Source organism: Myotis daubentonii, chromosome 1 (assembly GCF_963259705.1).
Source record: "Myotis daubentonii chromosome 1, mMyoDau2.1, whole genome shotgun sequence".
Classification (NCBI taxonomy): domain Eukaryota; kingdom Metazoa; phylum Chordata; class Mammalia; order Chiroptera; family Vespertilionidae; genus Myotis; species Myotis daubentonii.
In genome coordinates, this window is record NC_081840.1 from 183,590,363 (window position 1) to 183,609,574 (window position 19,212).

Below are 19,212 nucleotides of genomic sequence, written 5' to 3' on the forward strand. Positions count from 1 at the left end.
GAGTGGCAAGAAATATTCAAAGTGATGAACAGCAAGAACCTACAACCAAGATTACTTTATCCAGCAAAGCTATCATCCAGAATAGAAGGTCAGATAAAGAGCTTCACAGATAAGAAAAAGCTAAAGGAGTTCATCACCACCAAACCAGCATTATATGAAATGCTGAAAGGTATTCTTTAAGAAGAGGAAGAAGAAAAAGGAACTCTTACCATTTGCCACAGCTTGGATGGAACTGGAGAGCGGATAAATACCACATGATCTCACTCATTTGTGGAATATAATGAACAACATAAACTGATGAACAAGGACTGATCCAGAGATGGAGAGGCATTGATTGGACTGTCGGGCCTTGAAGGGAAGGTAGGGGAGGGTGGGGGTAAGGGGGAAAGATCAACCAAAGGACTTATATGCAAGCATATAGGCCTAACCAATGTACACGGACTCTGGGGGGGGGGGGTGAGGGCATGACGGGGGGGTGGGGATGGGGGTAGAGGGTAGCGTGGGGATAAGGACACATATGTAATATCTTAATCAATAAAAAATATATTATAAAAATAACAAAACGCTGAGCTCTGGGAGGTTATTCGAGTGTTCCCAGAGGTTCTCAGGCTGGCCTCTGGATGGGTGGGGAGGCCAGTGGTTCACTAGTGGGTGAGAAACACGGAAGGCCTCCGGACTAGAGGATGTGTCTGAGATAGAGCTGGATCCTCTGCTGGGAACCCTGCCCAGGTATCAGCAGAAGGAATCAGGTCAAGGAGGCACTGATAGAGAGGTGGGCCTCTTCACTGTCCACCTTTGAGGGAGAAAGATATTAGTCCCATTGTCTACTTAGTAGGAAGAGAGGGACAGGTCAGGGATTTTTCCTGAGGCTTCTAGCTCCACTAAATTTAAGAATAGAATAAAATATTTATTTATTTGACCTTCAAATTTCAAATAAAGAGGCTGTCATCCAGCCGATGGGAAAAAATGCTTGCAAATACATCGAATTGATTGCCTACCCTAGGCATAAGCATTTTTTTTTCAATAATAGAACATATGACAAAATGTGTGTGTAGACTTCATTAGCTTTTATCATAATGAACTGTAATTGGGACAGTCCTCTATTCCACCTGTAAAATAATTAATACACTTATAATATTTGGAGTCTGCCTACTAGGATTCAAATACCAGAACTGGCATTCATTAGCAGTGCGACTCTGAACCTTAGTTTTTTCATCTGATCCCTTCTGGTTAAGTTTGATCAATGAGGGGGTAGAGGATAGACAGGAGACTGGAGGGTGAAAGGAAATGGAGGTAGGAGAATTTATTTCCTCCACTCCTTGCCCACACTCAGGTCTGGTTGTGGCTAATCCCTCAATGGCTATGGTTCTTCTTAGGCAATTTGGCTTCTAAACTGCAGCTCTCCAAACAACATAATTTCCATAACACCACCTCCTTCCCCCTCTCCTCAGGCATAGGAGTGGACACTAGACCCTGGTGCCTCAACATTCCTTGTAGTTTCCTTTAACCCTGTCCATACCTCTGAAGTAGCTCCCTCGCTGCATTCCCTTTAAATTGCCACTGAGTGTTCTGTTTCCTAATGGGACCCTAAACTATACAGCATGTGAGAAGTAAATAAATGCTAGGCATCTTAAATTCATGGCGAGAATGCATTCACAATAGATTTTACTTGTTCCAGGAATATGTTAGTGTCTTAATATCATAACATAATTTTAGTGGAATTTAACTTCAAGATCTTAATATTATATAATTATATTGTTTCAATGACAATTATCAATTAATTCAAATATGCCAGTTTGTTCAGGTGCACGATGGTAGTTACAAACATGTGGTTAGGTTCTACTCTCTCCTGGTCATATGTTCTAGGGAATGTGGTTAAAAAAAAATGTTGTTTTGTAAATATTCCAAATGAATTCTATATACACTCTACAAGATGTTCTTCACTTTGCACAAGGGTTGCTTACTGCGTATCTGGGATGCTATGTGGGAGACAAAGGAATAAAAGCTTGACTCGCTATCTCAGTAGTTTGCAATCTAGTTAGAGAAATAGGACAAATATGTGGAAAGTTTTTTCTTGTGCTATCTTAGATGGTAATTCATGAGATGTGTGCTGACTATAAGGTATTCATTCATACATTTATTCAACAAGTATTTGTTGAACTTCTACTATGTACCTGGTCACATTGATGCTAAGAATACAAGGATAAGAAAAGCTATAATTCTTGATCTCATAACATTGATAGCCGAATGGGGAGACAGATATTTGTTACATTTTCACAGTAACAAGTGTATTATTAGAAACGAAGGTAAGTGTTCTCAAGGAAAAGAGACAGTTACATGAGAGGATATCACAAAAAGATCTGGCCTAGACTAGATGAATGTGGAAGGCTTTCCTGAGGAAGTGACCTTTGAGCTTGGAAATGAAGCAGGAGTGATATCACCTGATTTGCATTTTGTAAGGGTCACCTTCGTTAGCTGCATTATGGATGGATATCAGAGAGAATTCTGGAGACAGACAACTTTAAGCTATTTGATTAGGCCAGGTAAGAATTGATGGCATCTGGGTGTAGGGTGGCAGTAAAGATGGAGAGTGTGGGTGGATTAGGGGGATATTTAGGAAAATGGGTCAACAGTATTCTGTTATGGAATGAATACAAAGCTGGCAGTGATAGAAAAAAAAAAATCTTTGAAACGAGTCCTAGTTTTCCATCTTGTACAATTAGCCACATTGTGGAGCTTTCACTGAGGTGGGTAATGCTGGAATTGAACCAAGTTGGAATTGGATCATGAATTTCTGTCCTTGATATTGAATTTGAGGTACTTTTGCCAAATCCAAAGTGGAGATATAGCAGAGACATTGGGTTGAATGGAACAGAGTTCCGAGAACTGGGGATGAAAAGTTGGGAATAATCATTGTTTACATGGCAATGAAAGCTGTGGCCTTGCATGATATTTTGGGGAAGAAAGTATATAATGATAAAAGAAATGCCAAATGGCCTTCTCTCACTCAACCAATGAGGGAAAGGTCAGCCTGAAAGTAAAACTGAGAGGAGACCAGAAAGGTAAAAGAAGACCCAGGAGAAGTGTGTCATTCTAAGTGCCAAGGGGAGAGACTATAACTGTGCAGTAGTCCTCCTTTCCTGCAAAATATTATTCAGTTCCATAGGTTGAGCATGAAACACCGATCATTGTACGTGGCAACTGTGCAGGTTTATGATTGTCCCCAGTTCTTTACTGTTCTTAGTACCCATGCCCTTTGCCATGTAGTTATGCAGTTCCACTAGAGGTTAAATAAACTATTGGGCATGGCAATATGACTTGCTTTGGCCAGTAAAATGTGGGGGGAAGTAGTAAGTTGATAATTCCAAGCCTAGACCATAAGAGACATCTGATCCCTGCCCCAAATGAGAGACACATGGAGTAGGCCTGATCCAAACAAATGACCTGAATTAATCCCAAACTCACCCTTGTCAGCTGAACCTCAGTTTACCTGCAGACATGTGGTCAAGAAATAAATGTTTTTGCTGCAAGCCACTGAGCTACATAGCACGGTTGTGGAAATAGCTGACTGATATTGCTACATTGACCATTGGTGACCTTATTGGCAGTTGTTCGGAACACTAATAGAGGTAGAATCTTTATTAATTTGGAGGGTGCTACACAGTAAGAAAGCCCTGGGGAAATAACATTAAGTACAGACAACTCAAGAGGTTTGGCTGTGATGGAGAGGAAGAAAGAGGAGACCATAGCCAGAAGGGGACCAGGAAAAGGCTGTTTGGCATTGTTTGTTTGTTTGTTTGTTTGTTTGTGATGGGAGAGAGTAGAATATCTTTAAATGGTAGGAAGTTAAAACTAATTGGGAGGAAGTGGTTGATTATAGAAAACGAAAGGAGAGTTGATAGTGTGTCTCCTGAGATACTAAGAGGGGATGATATTTAAATACAGGTAGAGGGATTGGCCTTGCAGGAATGAGGAGAAAGGGTGCCAAGTTTAATATAGTCAAAAAGAATTGATAAGAATGGGAGGAGTTTGGGGTAGACTTGCAAATCTGGTGGGGAGAATTTGAGGATATCCCATCTAATTGCTTTAAGTGATTCACTACTTTTCTTTGAAGGAGGAAGCGATATTGTCCAGTTAACGTTAGGCTACAAACCACATCTGACCACTTCCCAAATAATATGAATGATAAATAAGAATACATTGCTTGTATTGCTCCTACAGATGAATGCTTTTCAAAGGCTATAGCTCATGGTTTGGTTTTGGGGAACTGCAAGATCTGAATGTGAACATTGCTGAGAGAAATTAGAGAAGTCTTACATAAATGGAGAGATACATTATATTCATGACTGGAAGACTCGGTATTATTAAGATGCCAATTCTTCCCAAATTGACCTATAGAGTCAACACATCCCCAATCGAAATCATTTTTGAGAGAGTAGAAATTGATACAGTGATTCAAAAATTCATATGGAAAAGCAAAGAACGTAGGTACAAAACAATTTTGAAAAAGAACAAAGTTAGAAGACTCCTGCTGTAAGAGATGTATAAGGCAAGGTATGAGGGAGGAGAGTACATTGCTCCCATGCCTGCTCAAGATGCACCCTCCCAGCACCTCAATTTGTGCACCAGCCCAGAAGTTCTCCAAACCCAATTGTTTAGGAATTTTTAAAAGAGGTTCCATTATGTAGGAATGGTTATTAAGTCATTGGTGATTGAACTGCAGCCTCTCTGCCCTTGGTGGAGGTTCAGGGTGGGGCTGAATACGGTTGGTTCGTCTGGAAACCAGACCCCATCCTGAAGCTGCCTAGGGGTATGCCAATAGCCACCTCACTGGCATAAACTCAGGCAAGGTTGAAAGGCCCCACTGTGAATAACAAAAACACTCCTATGAGCCAGGAAATTCCGAAGGTTTTTGGATCTCTATGACTGGAACCGGGGACAAAGACCAAATATATATATTTCTAGTATACCACAGTTTATTAAACACGGATTGCTGAGCCCAAGCCCTGAGTTTCTGACTTAGTAGGTCTGGGAAGGGGTGGAGAATGTGTATTTTAACAAGTTCCCAGGTGCTGCTGATGGTGCTCCTGGAGAATGTCCTTCTGTCCTTGAGGGTCACAATAGTATAATTTGTCTTTCAATTGTTACCCTTCTGACTTATGAACTTCCTTTCTTTCTGTTGACTAGCACATTCAGTCTGTTCAAAAGTACCACCAAACTTTACTTCAGAGCAAGAAAGCCCAGTAGACCAATCCTCACATGGCACATCTCAATGAAGGGAAGAATTGTAGAAACGAAGGTGATGGAAAAGCAAACCACACCTGTTCTGCTTCTCCCCTTCAATTCTATTTCACTTTGGATTTTGATTCATGTGTATATATCTGTCTGTATGTAGCCATAAATTTCCTAAAACCTGCCTTCCTGTTTCACCATTCTCCCTATCTAGATCTAACCCACTCAGATCACCTACAATCACTTTTCTTCAGACACTCAATTAACTACTCAGTAAGTCACCCTGAATCTAACTATGGGTTGAAATTCCTCTTCTAAATCAAGCCGAATACCCCCAAATCTGTGGCTTTTGAGGAATGGGTGCATGTGTGGTAAGAAAAGCAAGTTTAGAAGTCCTCACTGGCCTTGCTGTTTGTTTCTCACTACACATTTGCCCAGTGCCTCCATGCTACCCTGACAGTTGTCCATTCCCCTGGGCATTGAACTATACTCAATGGATGTCTCTACCCAGGGAAGCCTGAGTGTTCTCCAGCTCCCACCCCTCGCCTGGCTTTGAGTCGCCCTGAAAAGGAAGATGGACCAAGGGGCTGAGGTAGGAAATATGTTTAGGGATAAGAAAAATGTAGGCAGTATAGTGTTATGACTAAAAGTATTCACTTAGGAATCAGGTGGCCCTGGGGTTGGAGTTTGTGTTTGCCTCTTATTAGTTATGTGATTTGGAGCAAGTGAATGTCTATTTGCCTCCATTTCTGTTTCTGTGCAATGGAACTGATGATAGCTATCTCATACAGAGTTAGTATAATGTAGTAGTTTGAAACATAGATTCTGGTGCCAGACTGCCTGGGTTCAAGTTTTGGCTTGCTGTTGAGTAGCCATAAGGCCTATGAGTAAGTTACTTAACCTCTTTGTGTCTCAGCTTCTACATCTGTAAAACCACAGTGATAACAGTACCACATATGAAATGATAGCATTTCTTATTTGAGGCTCTTGGGATTTGTCTAGCTACTTTTCTCCAAGAAGACCAAAATCAAACTAAAGAATGAAATAATTCTGGATCCCTAAATATTGAAGTCTGAAAAATGCTAGAATGCTGGATTTTGTTGACATTTTACAATCCCTTTATGAGCGTGTGTTTGTGATAAAGAAACGTTGAATTGTAGACAACAGAAAATCTAGTACAGAGTGGGGCAAAAGTAGGTTTACAGTTGTGAGTACGCAAAACACAGTTATGCTTGTATTATTTATTAACTAGAGGCCCGGTGCACAAAATTCATGCATGGGAAGGGTCCCTAGGCCTGGCCGGAGATCAGGGCCTATCTGTGGGGCTACCAGTGGGGCAATTGGGGGCCCCCAGCTGGCACCCGCCTTGGCTGGCCTGGGGCCTTGTGGGCTGGGGGCAGCTCCTGAGTTGAGTGTCTGCCCCCTGGTGGTCAGTGCGTGTGATAGCAACTGGTCATTGAATTTGCATATTAGGCTTTTATTATATAGGATTATTATAATACTAGAGGCCCAGCACGTGAAATCACGCAAGACCCAGACCTGCCGCTCTGGCGGGACCCCAGACCCACTGTGCACGAGTAGCTCGCCGCCGCTAGCCACCATGCCGCGCGAGCCCCGCCTCGCCCCGTGAGCCGTGAGCTCCCCCATGCCATGTGAGCCACAAGCTCTGCTGCACTGCACAGCCACGAGCCCCACATAAGCCCCTCCTCGCTGTGTGAGCCGTGAGCCCTGCCTTGACGCCGCGAGCGGCTCGCTGGTTTGGGGGAGGGACTGAGAGGTGCTCATGCACCTTCTAGTGACTGGTCATTTGGTCATTCCAGCTTTCTGGCCACTGGCCTTTTATAATATAGATTTTCTATATGAACAACTATAAATCTACTTTTGCCCCACCCTGTACTTATAGGTGCTTTTTACTTCCCCTACCCCAGAAAATTATTTAAATAAAAAGAAATGAAAGTGGAAGCCAGATATAACTTGAAACCTGGTTGTGCTGTGAGAAACCCCTCACCCCAAAAGAAGCAGGGAGGAAGAGGGGCACAAACCCAGTAGAACTCAGTGCAGTGGTGGGAGAGCAGGACTGGAACCAGGGGAGAAAGGGGGTGGCAGTGTAAGCATCAGCCACTTCTGTTTGTCAAACACAATACAAAACTTTTCCAAATGAAACATTGGAGACTTTAAGAATCAATATTATGAAGCAGTGAAAATGGGTTTTAGTAGGAGATTGGAAATTTCTGGAGGAAATTGAGTATATCAAGGGAAAGAAGCTCCAGTAATCAAGCATTGTCCCACTGTGTTAATCTCAGGAAAAACTTCACTCACACTTTGCCATGTAATTTAGATAATCTGTAAGAGGTAAGAGGCATGCAAATAAAAATAAACATGATGAAATTCTACTGTCCGTGATGATGATTCAGAGAGTGTCTGAATTTGAGGAAATGCTCCATTAAGAATGAATTGCTAATAATTAAGTAAAATGTTTGTTCAAGTTTATTGAATAGCATTAGACTAATAAGCATTATAGAATTGGATACCAGAGACCAACAACAACATTTTGGTGCAAAAGATGGGAGTAAAAACATTTGTCAAAGCAAACATATAAAAAATACATCTAAATATCACCCTATAAATGCCTTTCCAGAACATGCTATGAATTTAGGTCTTGGGGATCTTTGAATGTTACTAGTTTTTATCTGTGATGGTAACTCCTATAAGGGAACTCTTCAAAAGTAGGAAAAAGACCCCATTCCTCTTACTAGTGAACTTTTGAGTGGAAGCTGTCTTCTATGTGGACCCCCTGTCCTTTGCTAGGCTGGTTTTGTGGGTTTCCCAGGCAGCTTTTTCAGTCTCTTGGGTACAAAATGATTGAAAAGCACTCCCTCATTTCCTTCTTACTTCATGCCAGATGTTCAGGTCTGCGGTTTAAATTTCAATTCCTTTATTTTTCTAGGAAAATTTAGCATTCAACAATAGGTATATTAGTGAAAGACGCTTAAATGGAACTTTCCCCCCTGATGAGTAAGAATGCAAACCCCATGTATGTAGGCTTCTTTATTCAAAAAGTTTAAGTTTGCCATTTCAGCCTCCAAAGGGTGATTTTTACACGTATTTTCATGCTTGCTTGTATGGGGAAGCTCTTTAAAAAAAAAATTTAAAAAAGATTCAACTGATCATAAAACTGAACCCAGAGCAGGAATGAGGAGGGATGCAGGTGTCCTTGCTGGGGTATTGGCATCAGGCCTTCTGTGTCTAGTATGCGGACCCCCTTTCTCTTGTCAGGATGTGGGATCTAAAAGTTGACGAAACAAAAACATAAACAAGACAGTCATGTTTAGAGAAAGACCACAAACTGTGGCTTTCCCCTGCAGATATCAAGCAAGGAATATTGTGGGTACTGGCTTCCAGTTTAGTTTACTGAACTGCTAGAATGAATCACCCCAACTCTATCTGGTAAGTAATAATGAAGAATTGACATTTGTCTTAGGAACGTCCCATAAGTTTAAAATGGCACCCAATGCCCAGCTGGTGTAGTTCAGTGGTTGGGCGTCCAACCCAGGTTCATGCCAGGAGGTCATGGTTTGATTCCTGGTCAGGTCACATGCCCAGGTTGTGGGCTCAATCCCCAATGGGAGGTGAACAGGAGGCAGCTGATGAATGATTCTCTCATCACTGATGTTTCTATCTCTCTCTCTCTCCCTTCCTCTTTATGAAATCAATAAAGACATATTAAAAATAATTTTTAATGGCACCCATTTTGACTGTCCAGGAAAGAAAAAGCCTTCAGTGCAAATTAGAATCTGAAAAACCCTTTGTATGCCTGACTTACCTCTGTAAATCTACCAACAGATTTTGTGTCCACTTGGATTTAGGATTCAAGCATAGAATTGACCGATTCTTCAACCGGACTCTGGGAGAAAATAAACAAAAATAAAAGTAAAGCAATGTTACATTTTAGTCAATCCTGCATGTAAGATTTGAATATAAAAATAATTATTCTCAGAAGAAGCAAAATTAGAGGTAGGCATTGGGAGTAGGTGATTTATAGCCTGAGGTCTGAGGAATAAGAACACCATTTGCAGAAGCATATGTTTGAGCTGGTGAAACTGACTACAAAGCTGACAGAATTTCACAAGTCAGAGGTTAATGTTTTGTTGACAACTTTTATGTGAGTTGGAGATACACCAAATAGCTGACTCCAAGGTTGGCTCACTCTTAAAGCTGTATCACAGTATCTTTCAAATGTTTTTGGCTATTGCGCTTGGGAGAACAAAATAGACTATAAAGCACACTCTCTTGAGGATCTTTTATTTGAAAAAAAATTTAATGAAGTCAATGTGGGAGAGGTTACAGAGCTGATTGCTCTGAGTGACATCTGCATTTTTGGGTTGAGCTACCAGGTAGTGAGGCTCTCACCACTCTAAGACATTAAGTGATAACAAAAACAGCAACAATAACTAATAGCTGATCTTGAGCAAGCACTGACAATGTGCTAGGCATTATGCTCAGCAGGTAATGTAACGTATCTCAATTAACCTAATAAAAGTCCTGTGCTGGAGGAACTATTATTTCCTGGCCTGCAGATGAAGAACTTGAGTCTTAGTGAGTATATGATGTAGCTTTCCCAAGATTGCACAATAAATACATGATAGAGCAGGATTCGAATAACGGTTATCTGACTCCAGAATCCACACTTGTCGCCACAGCCTTCTATGGGCATAATCAGAATGGTAACCAAGTGGCAGACACACGGTTGCATGTTTACCTGCAGTAGAAGAAGTGAGGCCTTCCAGGTGATAGCCAATTGAGAAAATCTACTCTTTATGGGTGTGACCAAACAAAACACAGTTTCTTGAGGTGTCATTTATGTTAGCTATAAAATGACAAACAACAAGGATCCATCTACCTGGCTTTGAATCTCCATCCTTGTTAAGTGAATCATAAGAAGTAAGAGTTCATAGAACAACTGGATTCTTGGGCAGAGCCTTCCAATTTGGTTTTTGAGTTCATTATGGAAAACCAGATTTCTGGTCATCTGGACTCACAATATTTTGACCCCCTGAATGGTCTGAGTTTCTCATAATAATCTGCATCTTTCATTTTTATATCTGGTTATAGTTTAGTAATGCAGAATTTGGTGAAAAGATATGAAATTACATTTTTATCACTTCAGAATGATTGACGTTAAAGCAGAGAAAATTACGGTGCATTACTTTCCCTGACTGTGAGGTGAGAGCCTTGACTCATGGCCAAGGAAATGGAGTAGAAAGAAAGAAGTCTCGGTTTTCTACACAACCAGAGGAGCTGCTCCCAGATAGGGCCTGGCTAGACTTCACAGCTCTGAATTTGAGGACAAAAATTGTGGTTTAGTTAGAGCTTTCATTGGCAAACACCTTAGTGAAAGCATAATCCTTTTTTAATGAAAAAGTTTACACACATTTTTTACATTAGGTGTGGTTGTGTTTTTGTTTTTTTTACAAGTTGAATATAATTAGTCAGAGGCCCAAAGCATTGCTATCAAAATGGGACCAAAAAAGTGAGCTGTTTACAAACATTTCAAAAGTCTAAAAAAGAGACATATGTACTACTATCTGTAATACTTTAAACAATAATATTAAATAAAAAAAGAAGTCTAAAGAAGTTCAAAGAGAGAGCTTCTAATGCAAACAAAGTCGCCAAAGCCCTAGAAAGATGCTGTGCCTAATAATTGAAGGTGTTGTGAGTGCTTAGTTCATTAAAGATAGATCCAGGAAGGCGAAACCAAAGTTTAAGTGCAGTGGCCCTGAACTAAGTGCTTGGCATGCATTCACTCAGTGATATGCAAAAAGATGTAAAGCTCCATTTAAAATATTCAGTGTAGCCCTAGCCGGTTTGGATCACTGGATAGAGTGTCGGCCTGCGGACTAAAGGGTCCCAGGTTCGATTCAGGCCAAGGGCACATGCCCGGGTTGCGGGCTCGATCCCCAGTGGGGGGCATGCAGGAGGCAGCTGATCAATGATTCTCTCTCATCATTGATGTTTCTATCTCTCTCTCCCTTCCCCTTCCTCTCTGAAATCAATAAAAATATATTTAAAAAAATAAAATAAAATGTTCAGTGCCGGGAGCCGGTCCATCCTTGCTGTTTCAAGGGACCTGGCATATATGGCATACTGTTCTTAATATGTTTGCTCACCTTCTTGGCACTATGTGTTTTAACCAAGGTCTCTGAGAAAGGTTGTTTCCCCAGGTAGGGATTTTCCCCTGAAGTTAGGGAGGGAATAAAACCTCTTAACTAAGTGCCAGGCGGGTAATTAATCACTTTAACTACGAACAATCATGCTTAAGCTACATAATCTTTACTCCCTGGAATGGAGATAAGAAACGCCCTAACCTTTGCAATAGAAATTGACAGGATTAAAATCAACTGGTATAAATACAGATGCAACAAGACAACAAGAGACAGAATTCAGAAGACAGAACCTACACGGAGCCTGGAGACAGAAGAACTTCGCTGGAGAGAACATGGCAAGGGATCCTGGACTGAACCTGACTGCAGAGGTTGGCAAGAGAGCCTGACTAGAACCTGGTGACTGAACCTGGCTGGAGAACCTAGCAAGAGAACATGGACACAGAACCTGGCTGGAGATCCAAACCAGAACTTGGCTGGAGATCCTGGCTAGAGATCCTGGCTAGGCTGCTGATCAACTGAACACTATCTCCGTGTCATTCCTTCTTCGCCGACTCCGTCCAAACCTTTGGGGACCCCTGGACCTGCTGGGGTTGGACCCCGGCAGTTCAGTGTAACAATCCAAGATTTGTTGAGCCTCTACTACATACCAGGTAAGGGATAAAGCATTGGGAATAGAGGAATGAATAATATCTGATCCCTGTCTATAAAAAACTTATTTTCTGGCAGGAGTGAAAGAGGGGGAACAAACTTGATTGTCTCATCACAATAAGGGTATAATAATTGCAGTTAACATTAACTGAACATTTACTACTGTGCCAGACACTGTGGCAGGGGCTTTACATGCAGGGTGCAGTCTCATTTGGTGTGATGTGGAAAATGCTATGGTACAAATAGCCACAGATTTCTCTGGGATTACAAAAAGGGAGGGTCCCAGAAGCAAGGGGTCATACCATTTCAATAAAAGAAAATATCTATTAAACTTTTTGCAGCCACTACGATCCCCTTAGCCTAACTCTTTATTCAGAGTGGGATCAAAATTTACAGAACAAAAAACTAAAGGACATTTCCTTAAAACAGACCTTCAGACAAGGACTGTTATGGAATCTTCTTTTCTTGCTCTTTGACTTGGTGGGAAACAAAGTTTCTGCTTCTGCTGGCAATTTGAATGTGATGAATTCAAAGAGTTTGGGAATGGGAAAAATGTGAGTAAGGTCCTGGCTCAGTCCCTTCTGAATGGTGTGACTAGGGCAGTGATTCAACCTCCCTAAGACTCAATTTCTGCATCTGCAAAGGAATGATAACAATAGACATATCATGCCCTGACTGGTTTGGCTCAGAGGATAGAGCGTCAGCCTGCGGACTCAAGGGTCCCAGGTTTGATTCCGGTTAAGGGCATGTACCTTGGTTGTGGGCATATCCCCAGTGGGGAGTGTGCAGGAGGCAGCTGACCGATGTTTCTCTCTCATCGATGTTTCTAACTCTCTATCCCTCTCCCTTCCTCTCTGTAAAAAATCAATAAAATATATTAAAAAAAAAAAAAACAACAATAGACATATCTTAGTAGGACTGAGGGATAAAATGAGTGAATGCATGCCAAGCACTTAGTTCAGGACCTCTGCATGATAAACACTGAACAAATATTGCTGAACCTCATTGTTATTATTATTATTCTCATTATTAGTTTTTGAGACTTGTTAGTGACCCTCAAAGTTAATCACTTTGAGATTCTTGGGTAAGAATACTATGTGGCCTATCATTTGCAACAAATGGATGGGCCTAGAGGATACTATGCTAAGTAAAATAAGTCAGACAGAGAAAGGCAAATACCATATAATTTCAGTTATATGTGAAATATAAAAAACAAAGAAAAACCCTGAACAAACAGAACAGAAACAAACTCATAGATACAGAGGACAACCTGATGGTTGCCAGAAGGGAGTGGGGTTTGGGGGACTGAGTGAAAAAGTTGAAGGGATTAAGAAGTACACATCGGCAGGTACAAAATAGGCATGGGGTGTGAAGTGCAGCATAGGAAATCTACACTAATAAAAGAGAGATGCAAGTTAACCATACCTTCACAACGCCCACCAGCCAATCAGGAGTGAGTACGAAAATTAACACAACAAAGCTGGTGGGTTAATTTGCATGCACAGGCGCTGAGCAGCTGGGGGTGGGGTGGGAAGCTTGCGTAGTTGCCATGGCAATGATGCAGGTGTTCTGCACCGCCCCAGGTGCTCCAGGCCTCTGGGCAGCATGGGAAGGCGGAAAGGCTGCTCCGGGCCAGAGCGAAGGCGGTGACAGCAGCCAGGGGAAGGAAGGCCCATTCCTGCAGGAATCTTCGTGCATTGGGCCTTTAGTATAGTCAATAATATTGTAATAATTATACTTGGTATCAGATGGGTAACTAGACTTATCGGGGAGATCACCTTGTGAATTATATCAAACTAGAGGCCCGGTGCACAAAAATTTGTGCACTTGGGGGGGAGAGGGGGTCCCTCAGCCCAGCCTGTGCCCTCTCGCAGTCTGGGACCCCTTGGGAGATAACGACCTGCTGGCTTAGGCCTGCTCCCGGGTGGCAGAGGGCAGGCCCAATCCCTAGGTGCAGCCCCTGGTCAGACTCAGAGCAGGGCCAATTGGGGAGTTGGGGCGCCACTCCCTGTCATGCACAGAGCAGGGCGGATAGGGAGGTTGCGATGCCATCCTCAGTCATTCTCAGGGTAGGGCTGATTGGGGCGTTGGGGCACCGTCCCCTGTCACACTCAAGGCAGGGTCGATGGGGAGGTTGTGGCACCACCTCCTGTCACGCACAGAGCAGGGTCGATCAGGGGGTTGGGGAGCTCCCCCCCTGTCACGCACAGAGCAGGGCCGATCAAGGGGTTGGGGAGCTCCCCGCTGTGACTCACAGTGTAGGGCCGATAGGGGAGTTGGGGCACCGCCCCCTGTCACACAGAGAGCCGCAGGGCCATCAGGGAGTTTGGGCGCTGCCCCTGTCATGCTGATCCCAGTGCTGGGAGGCCTCGCGGCTCCGCTGATCCCGGTGCTGGGAGGCATATTACCCTTTTACTATATAGGATAGAGGCCTGGTGCACGGGTGGAGGCCAGCTGGTTTTCCCTGAAGGGTATTCTGGATCAGGGTGGGGGTCCCCACTGGGGTGCCTGGCCAGTCTGGGTGAGGGGCTGAGGGCTGTTTTCAGGCTGGCGGGTGACTGAAGCTCCCAACCGCTCCTTTTATTCTTTTTTTTTTTATTCTGGGCCAGCTTTAGCTCTGAGGCTTGGCTCCAGCTCTGAGGCCTCCGCTGCTGAAAGCAGGTATCTGGTTTGTTTGGGTTCTATAATCGAAACACTGTTTCAACTCCAGCTCTGAGATCCCAGCTGGCTGAAAGCAGGTTTCTGGGGTTTTGTTTAGCTTCTATATTTGTTACAATGTTTCAAACTGCAAGCTCAGAGGCTGGCAGGGCAGACGGGGAACATTGGTTTCCTCCGTCACTGAAGCAAGCAAGCCTCATGTTCGCTTCAAGCTGCCTAGCTGCTGGCCGCCATCTTGGCTGGCAGTTAATTTGCAAATCACCCTGATTAGCCAATGGTAAGGGTAGCGGAGGTACGGCTAATTACCATGTTTCTCTTTTATTAGATAGGATGTCTCACCATTATGCTGTATGCCTAAAACTAATATAATATTGAATGTCAGCTATAATTGAAAAATAAAAAAAATTAAAATACTATGTAGAAGATATGATCTGATTTTCACTGGAAGAGAGGAATCTCGTATATTTTATTGTAACTTACATGACTTCCATGTGTGGGCAACCATCCCTAGGCACATAGGCTGCAATCTGGGTAATCATGCTGCGCCTCTTTAGGGATGAAACCGATTTCATGCATCTACACTTAGAGGACGTGTTCAAGGTCTCCAGAACACCTGTGAACACAGAATCAGTTATTTTAATCCCTTTGGCATATAATTCATAACTAGAACTTAAATATTAATCGTTCATATAGTGCAATAGAAGACTTAAAAATGTCAACTTGGTGCTTCCACCCATATTCCTTTAGGGTATGTATTTCTGCTTCTTGATTTATATTCAAACATTTCCTACCAAAATCTAAAAAATAAAATTAGTTTTGTAGAAAACAGAGCACCTACTGAAGTTTGTGACAGAATTATATTGGCACTCAGGTCATGGTCCAAATAATAAAATTTGAGAGCCGCTATAATTACAACTCAGTTATAATTAATGCAGTAGAAAATCAACTGATCTTCACTCCAAACACATAGTAATAGAGCACAAAAACTCATCGCAGAATCCCTGAAGCAGTAACAAGCTCTCCCTCTTATCAGACTCAGTGCTACCACTTGTCAACCTCTGTTTGAGGAAATACCATGGAAGATATATATTTTTTTGTTTAATACGTTGGTCCTCCATCTCATCTGCAAATCATTACCAAACAGAAGCCAACAATAAAAATTCAAGGCTATTTTTATCCAACAACAAGTTATTAGTACCAGACAAGTACTATAAGTAACCCATCTCAGGTATTTGAATAAATTCTTCCCTCTTTAATCCCAGTTCCTACCACCATGCTTGACATGGTTTGGCAAATATAAGAGACCCAGCTCTCAAGGTGTTTATAATTTAGTGGAGGAAGCAAATGAGCAAAAACTAAAATACCACAGAACGTTGTATTTCACCCAAGGTCCAAACTGCATAATGTGACCAAAGAACTTTGCCAGGAGCATTGGAGGAAAGAGACGAGGGTCTTGAATAATGGAAATAACATGTGCTGCACTTTAAGAACATTTGTCCTCTAAACTGTAGCCAAGTGAATCATTCTGCACATGCACCCGATTCCTTTGGTGTATAAAAAGTGACCACTTCAACTAGATATGTATCTAGTTACACAAAGACCACCTTCCCATTCATTTTCTTATTTTTATTTTCTTTCCCAAATTTATTTATTTATTAAGACCGTCTTCCCATTTAGACGTGGAAGTCTGCTTCTTTGCAGAAAGCTTGTACTTAAGCACTCCTGTTGTGTTAATAATGGTTCATGTCAGTGCTAAACATACAGAATTACATCAGACGTTCCCTGCAGGAGACCCATCAGTCTAATCAATAGTCTTTAAATCCTATTAAGGGTTTGGTCAGCCAGGGTGGCACTGACGGACAGAGCAAAGAAGAGATACATGGAAAGAATTAGTGATAGCAGAGCTGCATCTGAAAAGGGCCAGGAATAGACAAACCAAGTATAAGTCAAGGGACATTGGATATCCATATCCCTCCCTCTAAGGCTAAGAATCATAACAATACAACAGCTCCCAAGAGTTGAATTCCTAAGCACCTTACTTTTAGAAATCTAGTAACAGTGCAGTTTTTTCCTCAAGTCATATTCCCCCCCCCCCATTTTCTAATTGAAAAGTAAAAAGGAAATGTCTGAAGACCATTTCTGTTCAAAAGACAATGACAAGGTAAGTGAGCGTTCTCACCGTGGGCTGGAGAGAGGCTGCTGACCAGCAGCAGGAGAAGCAGACATCCGGGGATGAACCTCATTCTGCCTGAAGGTGGAGTTCAGACTTCAGCTCTGAGTCTACGTTGTGGGTTCTCAGCACAGAGACTCCTATTTATTTACCCAGTGAGGGCCCTCCCACTGCCTTTGTCTCCTGTAGGTCAGCTGTATCATCAGTTTTTTTGTTGTTTTTTTTTTTTTAAAAAAACCACCCAAATATTGCTGAGATTGCTTTTTGTAACTTCTCTTGCAGATTTTATGAATTTGCTTCAAAGTACTATTAGTATAATGAAATGTTTCTTGAAAATGTGGATGGTGAGTGGCAAGGGTGCTGCAGGAATTTGGGGGTGGGAGAGAGGGAAAAGATCAGCTCAGAGGCGCCACAGCACTTTCTCTCTCTGGGATCACTATCAGTGGTCCTGGCTGTGAGTGCTTCCCTCAGTGAAGGGCCAGCGGACTTTCTCAGAGGCATTTGAATGAGTGCTCCACGAAACTGGGGGCTCTGCCAGGCACATCATTGCATCCCCAGCACCTGCAAGAGAGTCTATTGCCTTTGGTAGGTGGCCTGTAAGTATTTGCAGATCTAATGAACGTCTCTTTATATCCCGATCCCTGTGCTGACTAGGTTACTGTTTTTCTACCAGACTTTATACCTCTTATTTTACTATCTGCAACATAAGATTACTTATGTCATCTAACTGTTATGGAAATACTGGGAGGGGGGAGTATGTGTCCCTTCATTGGTGTGCTGGTGTCTTGATGAACGGACGGAGGCAATGGCTCTGAGGAATTAAATCTTTCTGGCTCGGGGACACATTTATTGAGCTTAAGAACCAGGTATCAGTGGAAGGTGTCATTAGAATTTCATCAGATGCTGAACTCATATTTCAGTGTGTTTAACAAAGCATATGTGCACTTTGGTTTTTCTCTGGCCAAATAACCCCTGGGAACAATCAACCCACTGCCTTAAGTCACTTCCTAGGAGCTCTTTGACATAAAAAAAAAAAATTTTTAAAAATGTATGTGGACAATGGCTGGTGTGCCCTAGAGGACCACTGGGCTGCCCTGGCAGTACACAAGTGTGCATATATGAAACCAGACCCACTGAACCACGGAAAAATCAGAGGTTTGGTCTTCCAGATGTGGCTTTCTTGACAATTTGATTTTTGCTGCTCAATTAGCATTGTGGATGTTTAGCATCCTAGATGTGCCAGTTGTCACACAGGGCTTATAGCAATACCATGCAACCTTCTTACAACAAACCATTCTCTGGCTGGCCTGAATGACTGCAGGGACAGGGGACTCATCGGTCTTCAGGCAGCCCGCTCTATTGTTTGGAAAGGTCTAGTTATTCGAAAGCATATATACATATATGCTTCCCTGATAGTTCAATCACTTTGTCCTAATTAATTAATTAACCCCTTATCACCATATGACAACAATTCTAAATGCTCTTTCATATCATATTTGAAGACATGGTATGTCAGATGTCAGTTGGGTCCCACAGGAAGCAGATGCTGAGCGTGGATGGTGGAGTAATGGACGTTTTTGTTTTGTTTTTCAGAATAATTTCTGTAATAGATAAAAGGGAGGAGGAGGCAGGAGTGGGCAAGGAGAGCCTCAGACTGCAATGCTGATCTATAAAGTCAATGAGAACTCAGTGGGGGACTCCTGAGAGAAGAATGTGTATTAGAGGAACCCATGATGGGCAGGGATGTCCAGTCCCTACTACCCCTGCGATGCTCAGCCACTGTCTGGGGCTGCCGGGGTTCTTGTTCCAGCATCTAGAAGGGTTCAGCAAACTGGAGAAGGGCTGTGTGTAACTTAATAAAGAGTCCAGAGATGAAGCATAATTTTGAAAAGCATTTGGGGATCAGAGGAGCTTAGCCAAAGAAACTAAGATCTCCTCATCTCAGGACCCCTAGCTTTTTATTAACACAAATTGTCCTAAGGCGAGGTGGAGATATACACTTCTAAGGGTAGGGTTAGGTACAGAATCCATTGTCAGATTGGAAGAATTTGCCTACGGCTGTTCAGGTGTTTGGCCAGTAGGAGGCAATAACATGTAGATTAAAATGCCCTGAGCTGTCTGGCAGCAAGCAATCATCCTTTTCAGGTTTGAGGAAATGCCTTTAGCCATTCCCAACAGGTGACAACATATGTGACTCAGCCCTTGTTGAGTCCCCAAGTTCCATCAACCTTCCTATGAAACTTTTGCAATTATGACATGCTGGAATTGGCTTCCGGCATGGGGCCTCTTGAAACATCATGGTTTCTGGTAGAATTGCAAGGCAGATTCTGAGGGGCTAAC

At 42.5% G+C, this 19,212-nt stretch overlaps 1 protein-coding gene across 1 annotated transcript; it reads right to left on the reverse strand.

Moving 5' to 3' along the window:
* Positions 1-7,698: 7,698 nt before the first annotated feature.
* Positions 7,699-17,013, reverse strand: CXCL13 (C-X-C motif chemokine ligand 13). The gene is made up of 4 exons (XM_059682075.1): positions 16,882-17,013; positions 15,183-15,315; positions 9,056-9,136; positions 7,699-8,518 (listed from the first exon to the last, which is right to left on the reverse strand). Exons 1-4 carry the CDS (start codon positions 16,943-16,945, stop codon positions 8,479-8,481), a joined length of 318 nt encoding a protein of 105 aa, XP_059538058.1. The 5' UTR covers positions 16,946-17,013; the 3' UTR covers positions 7,699-8,478.
* Between the last annotated feature and the right edge of the window lie 2,199 nt (positions 17,014-19,212).

What these genes read in the sequence shown, in the direction of transcription:
- CXCL13 (XM_059682075.1), bottom strand. Translation starts at nt 16,945, where the DNA reads ATGAGGTTCATCCCCGGATGTCTGCTTCTCCTGCTGCTGGTCAGCAGC. An exon ending in TGCCCACACATGGAAGTCAT is followed by an intron (nt 9,137 to 15,182) that starts GTAAGTTACAAT and finishes ATTTTCTCCCAG; the next exon opens with AGTCCGGTTGAAGAATCGGT. An exon ending in CTGTTGGTAGATTTACAGAG is followed by an intron (nt 8,519 to 9,055) that starts GTAAGTCAGGCA and finishes GTCAACTTTTAG; the next exon opens with ATCCCACATCCTGACAAGAG.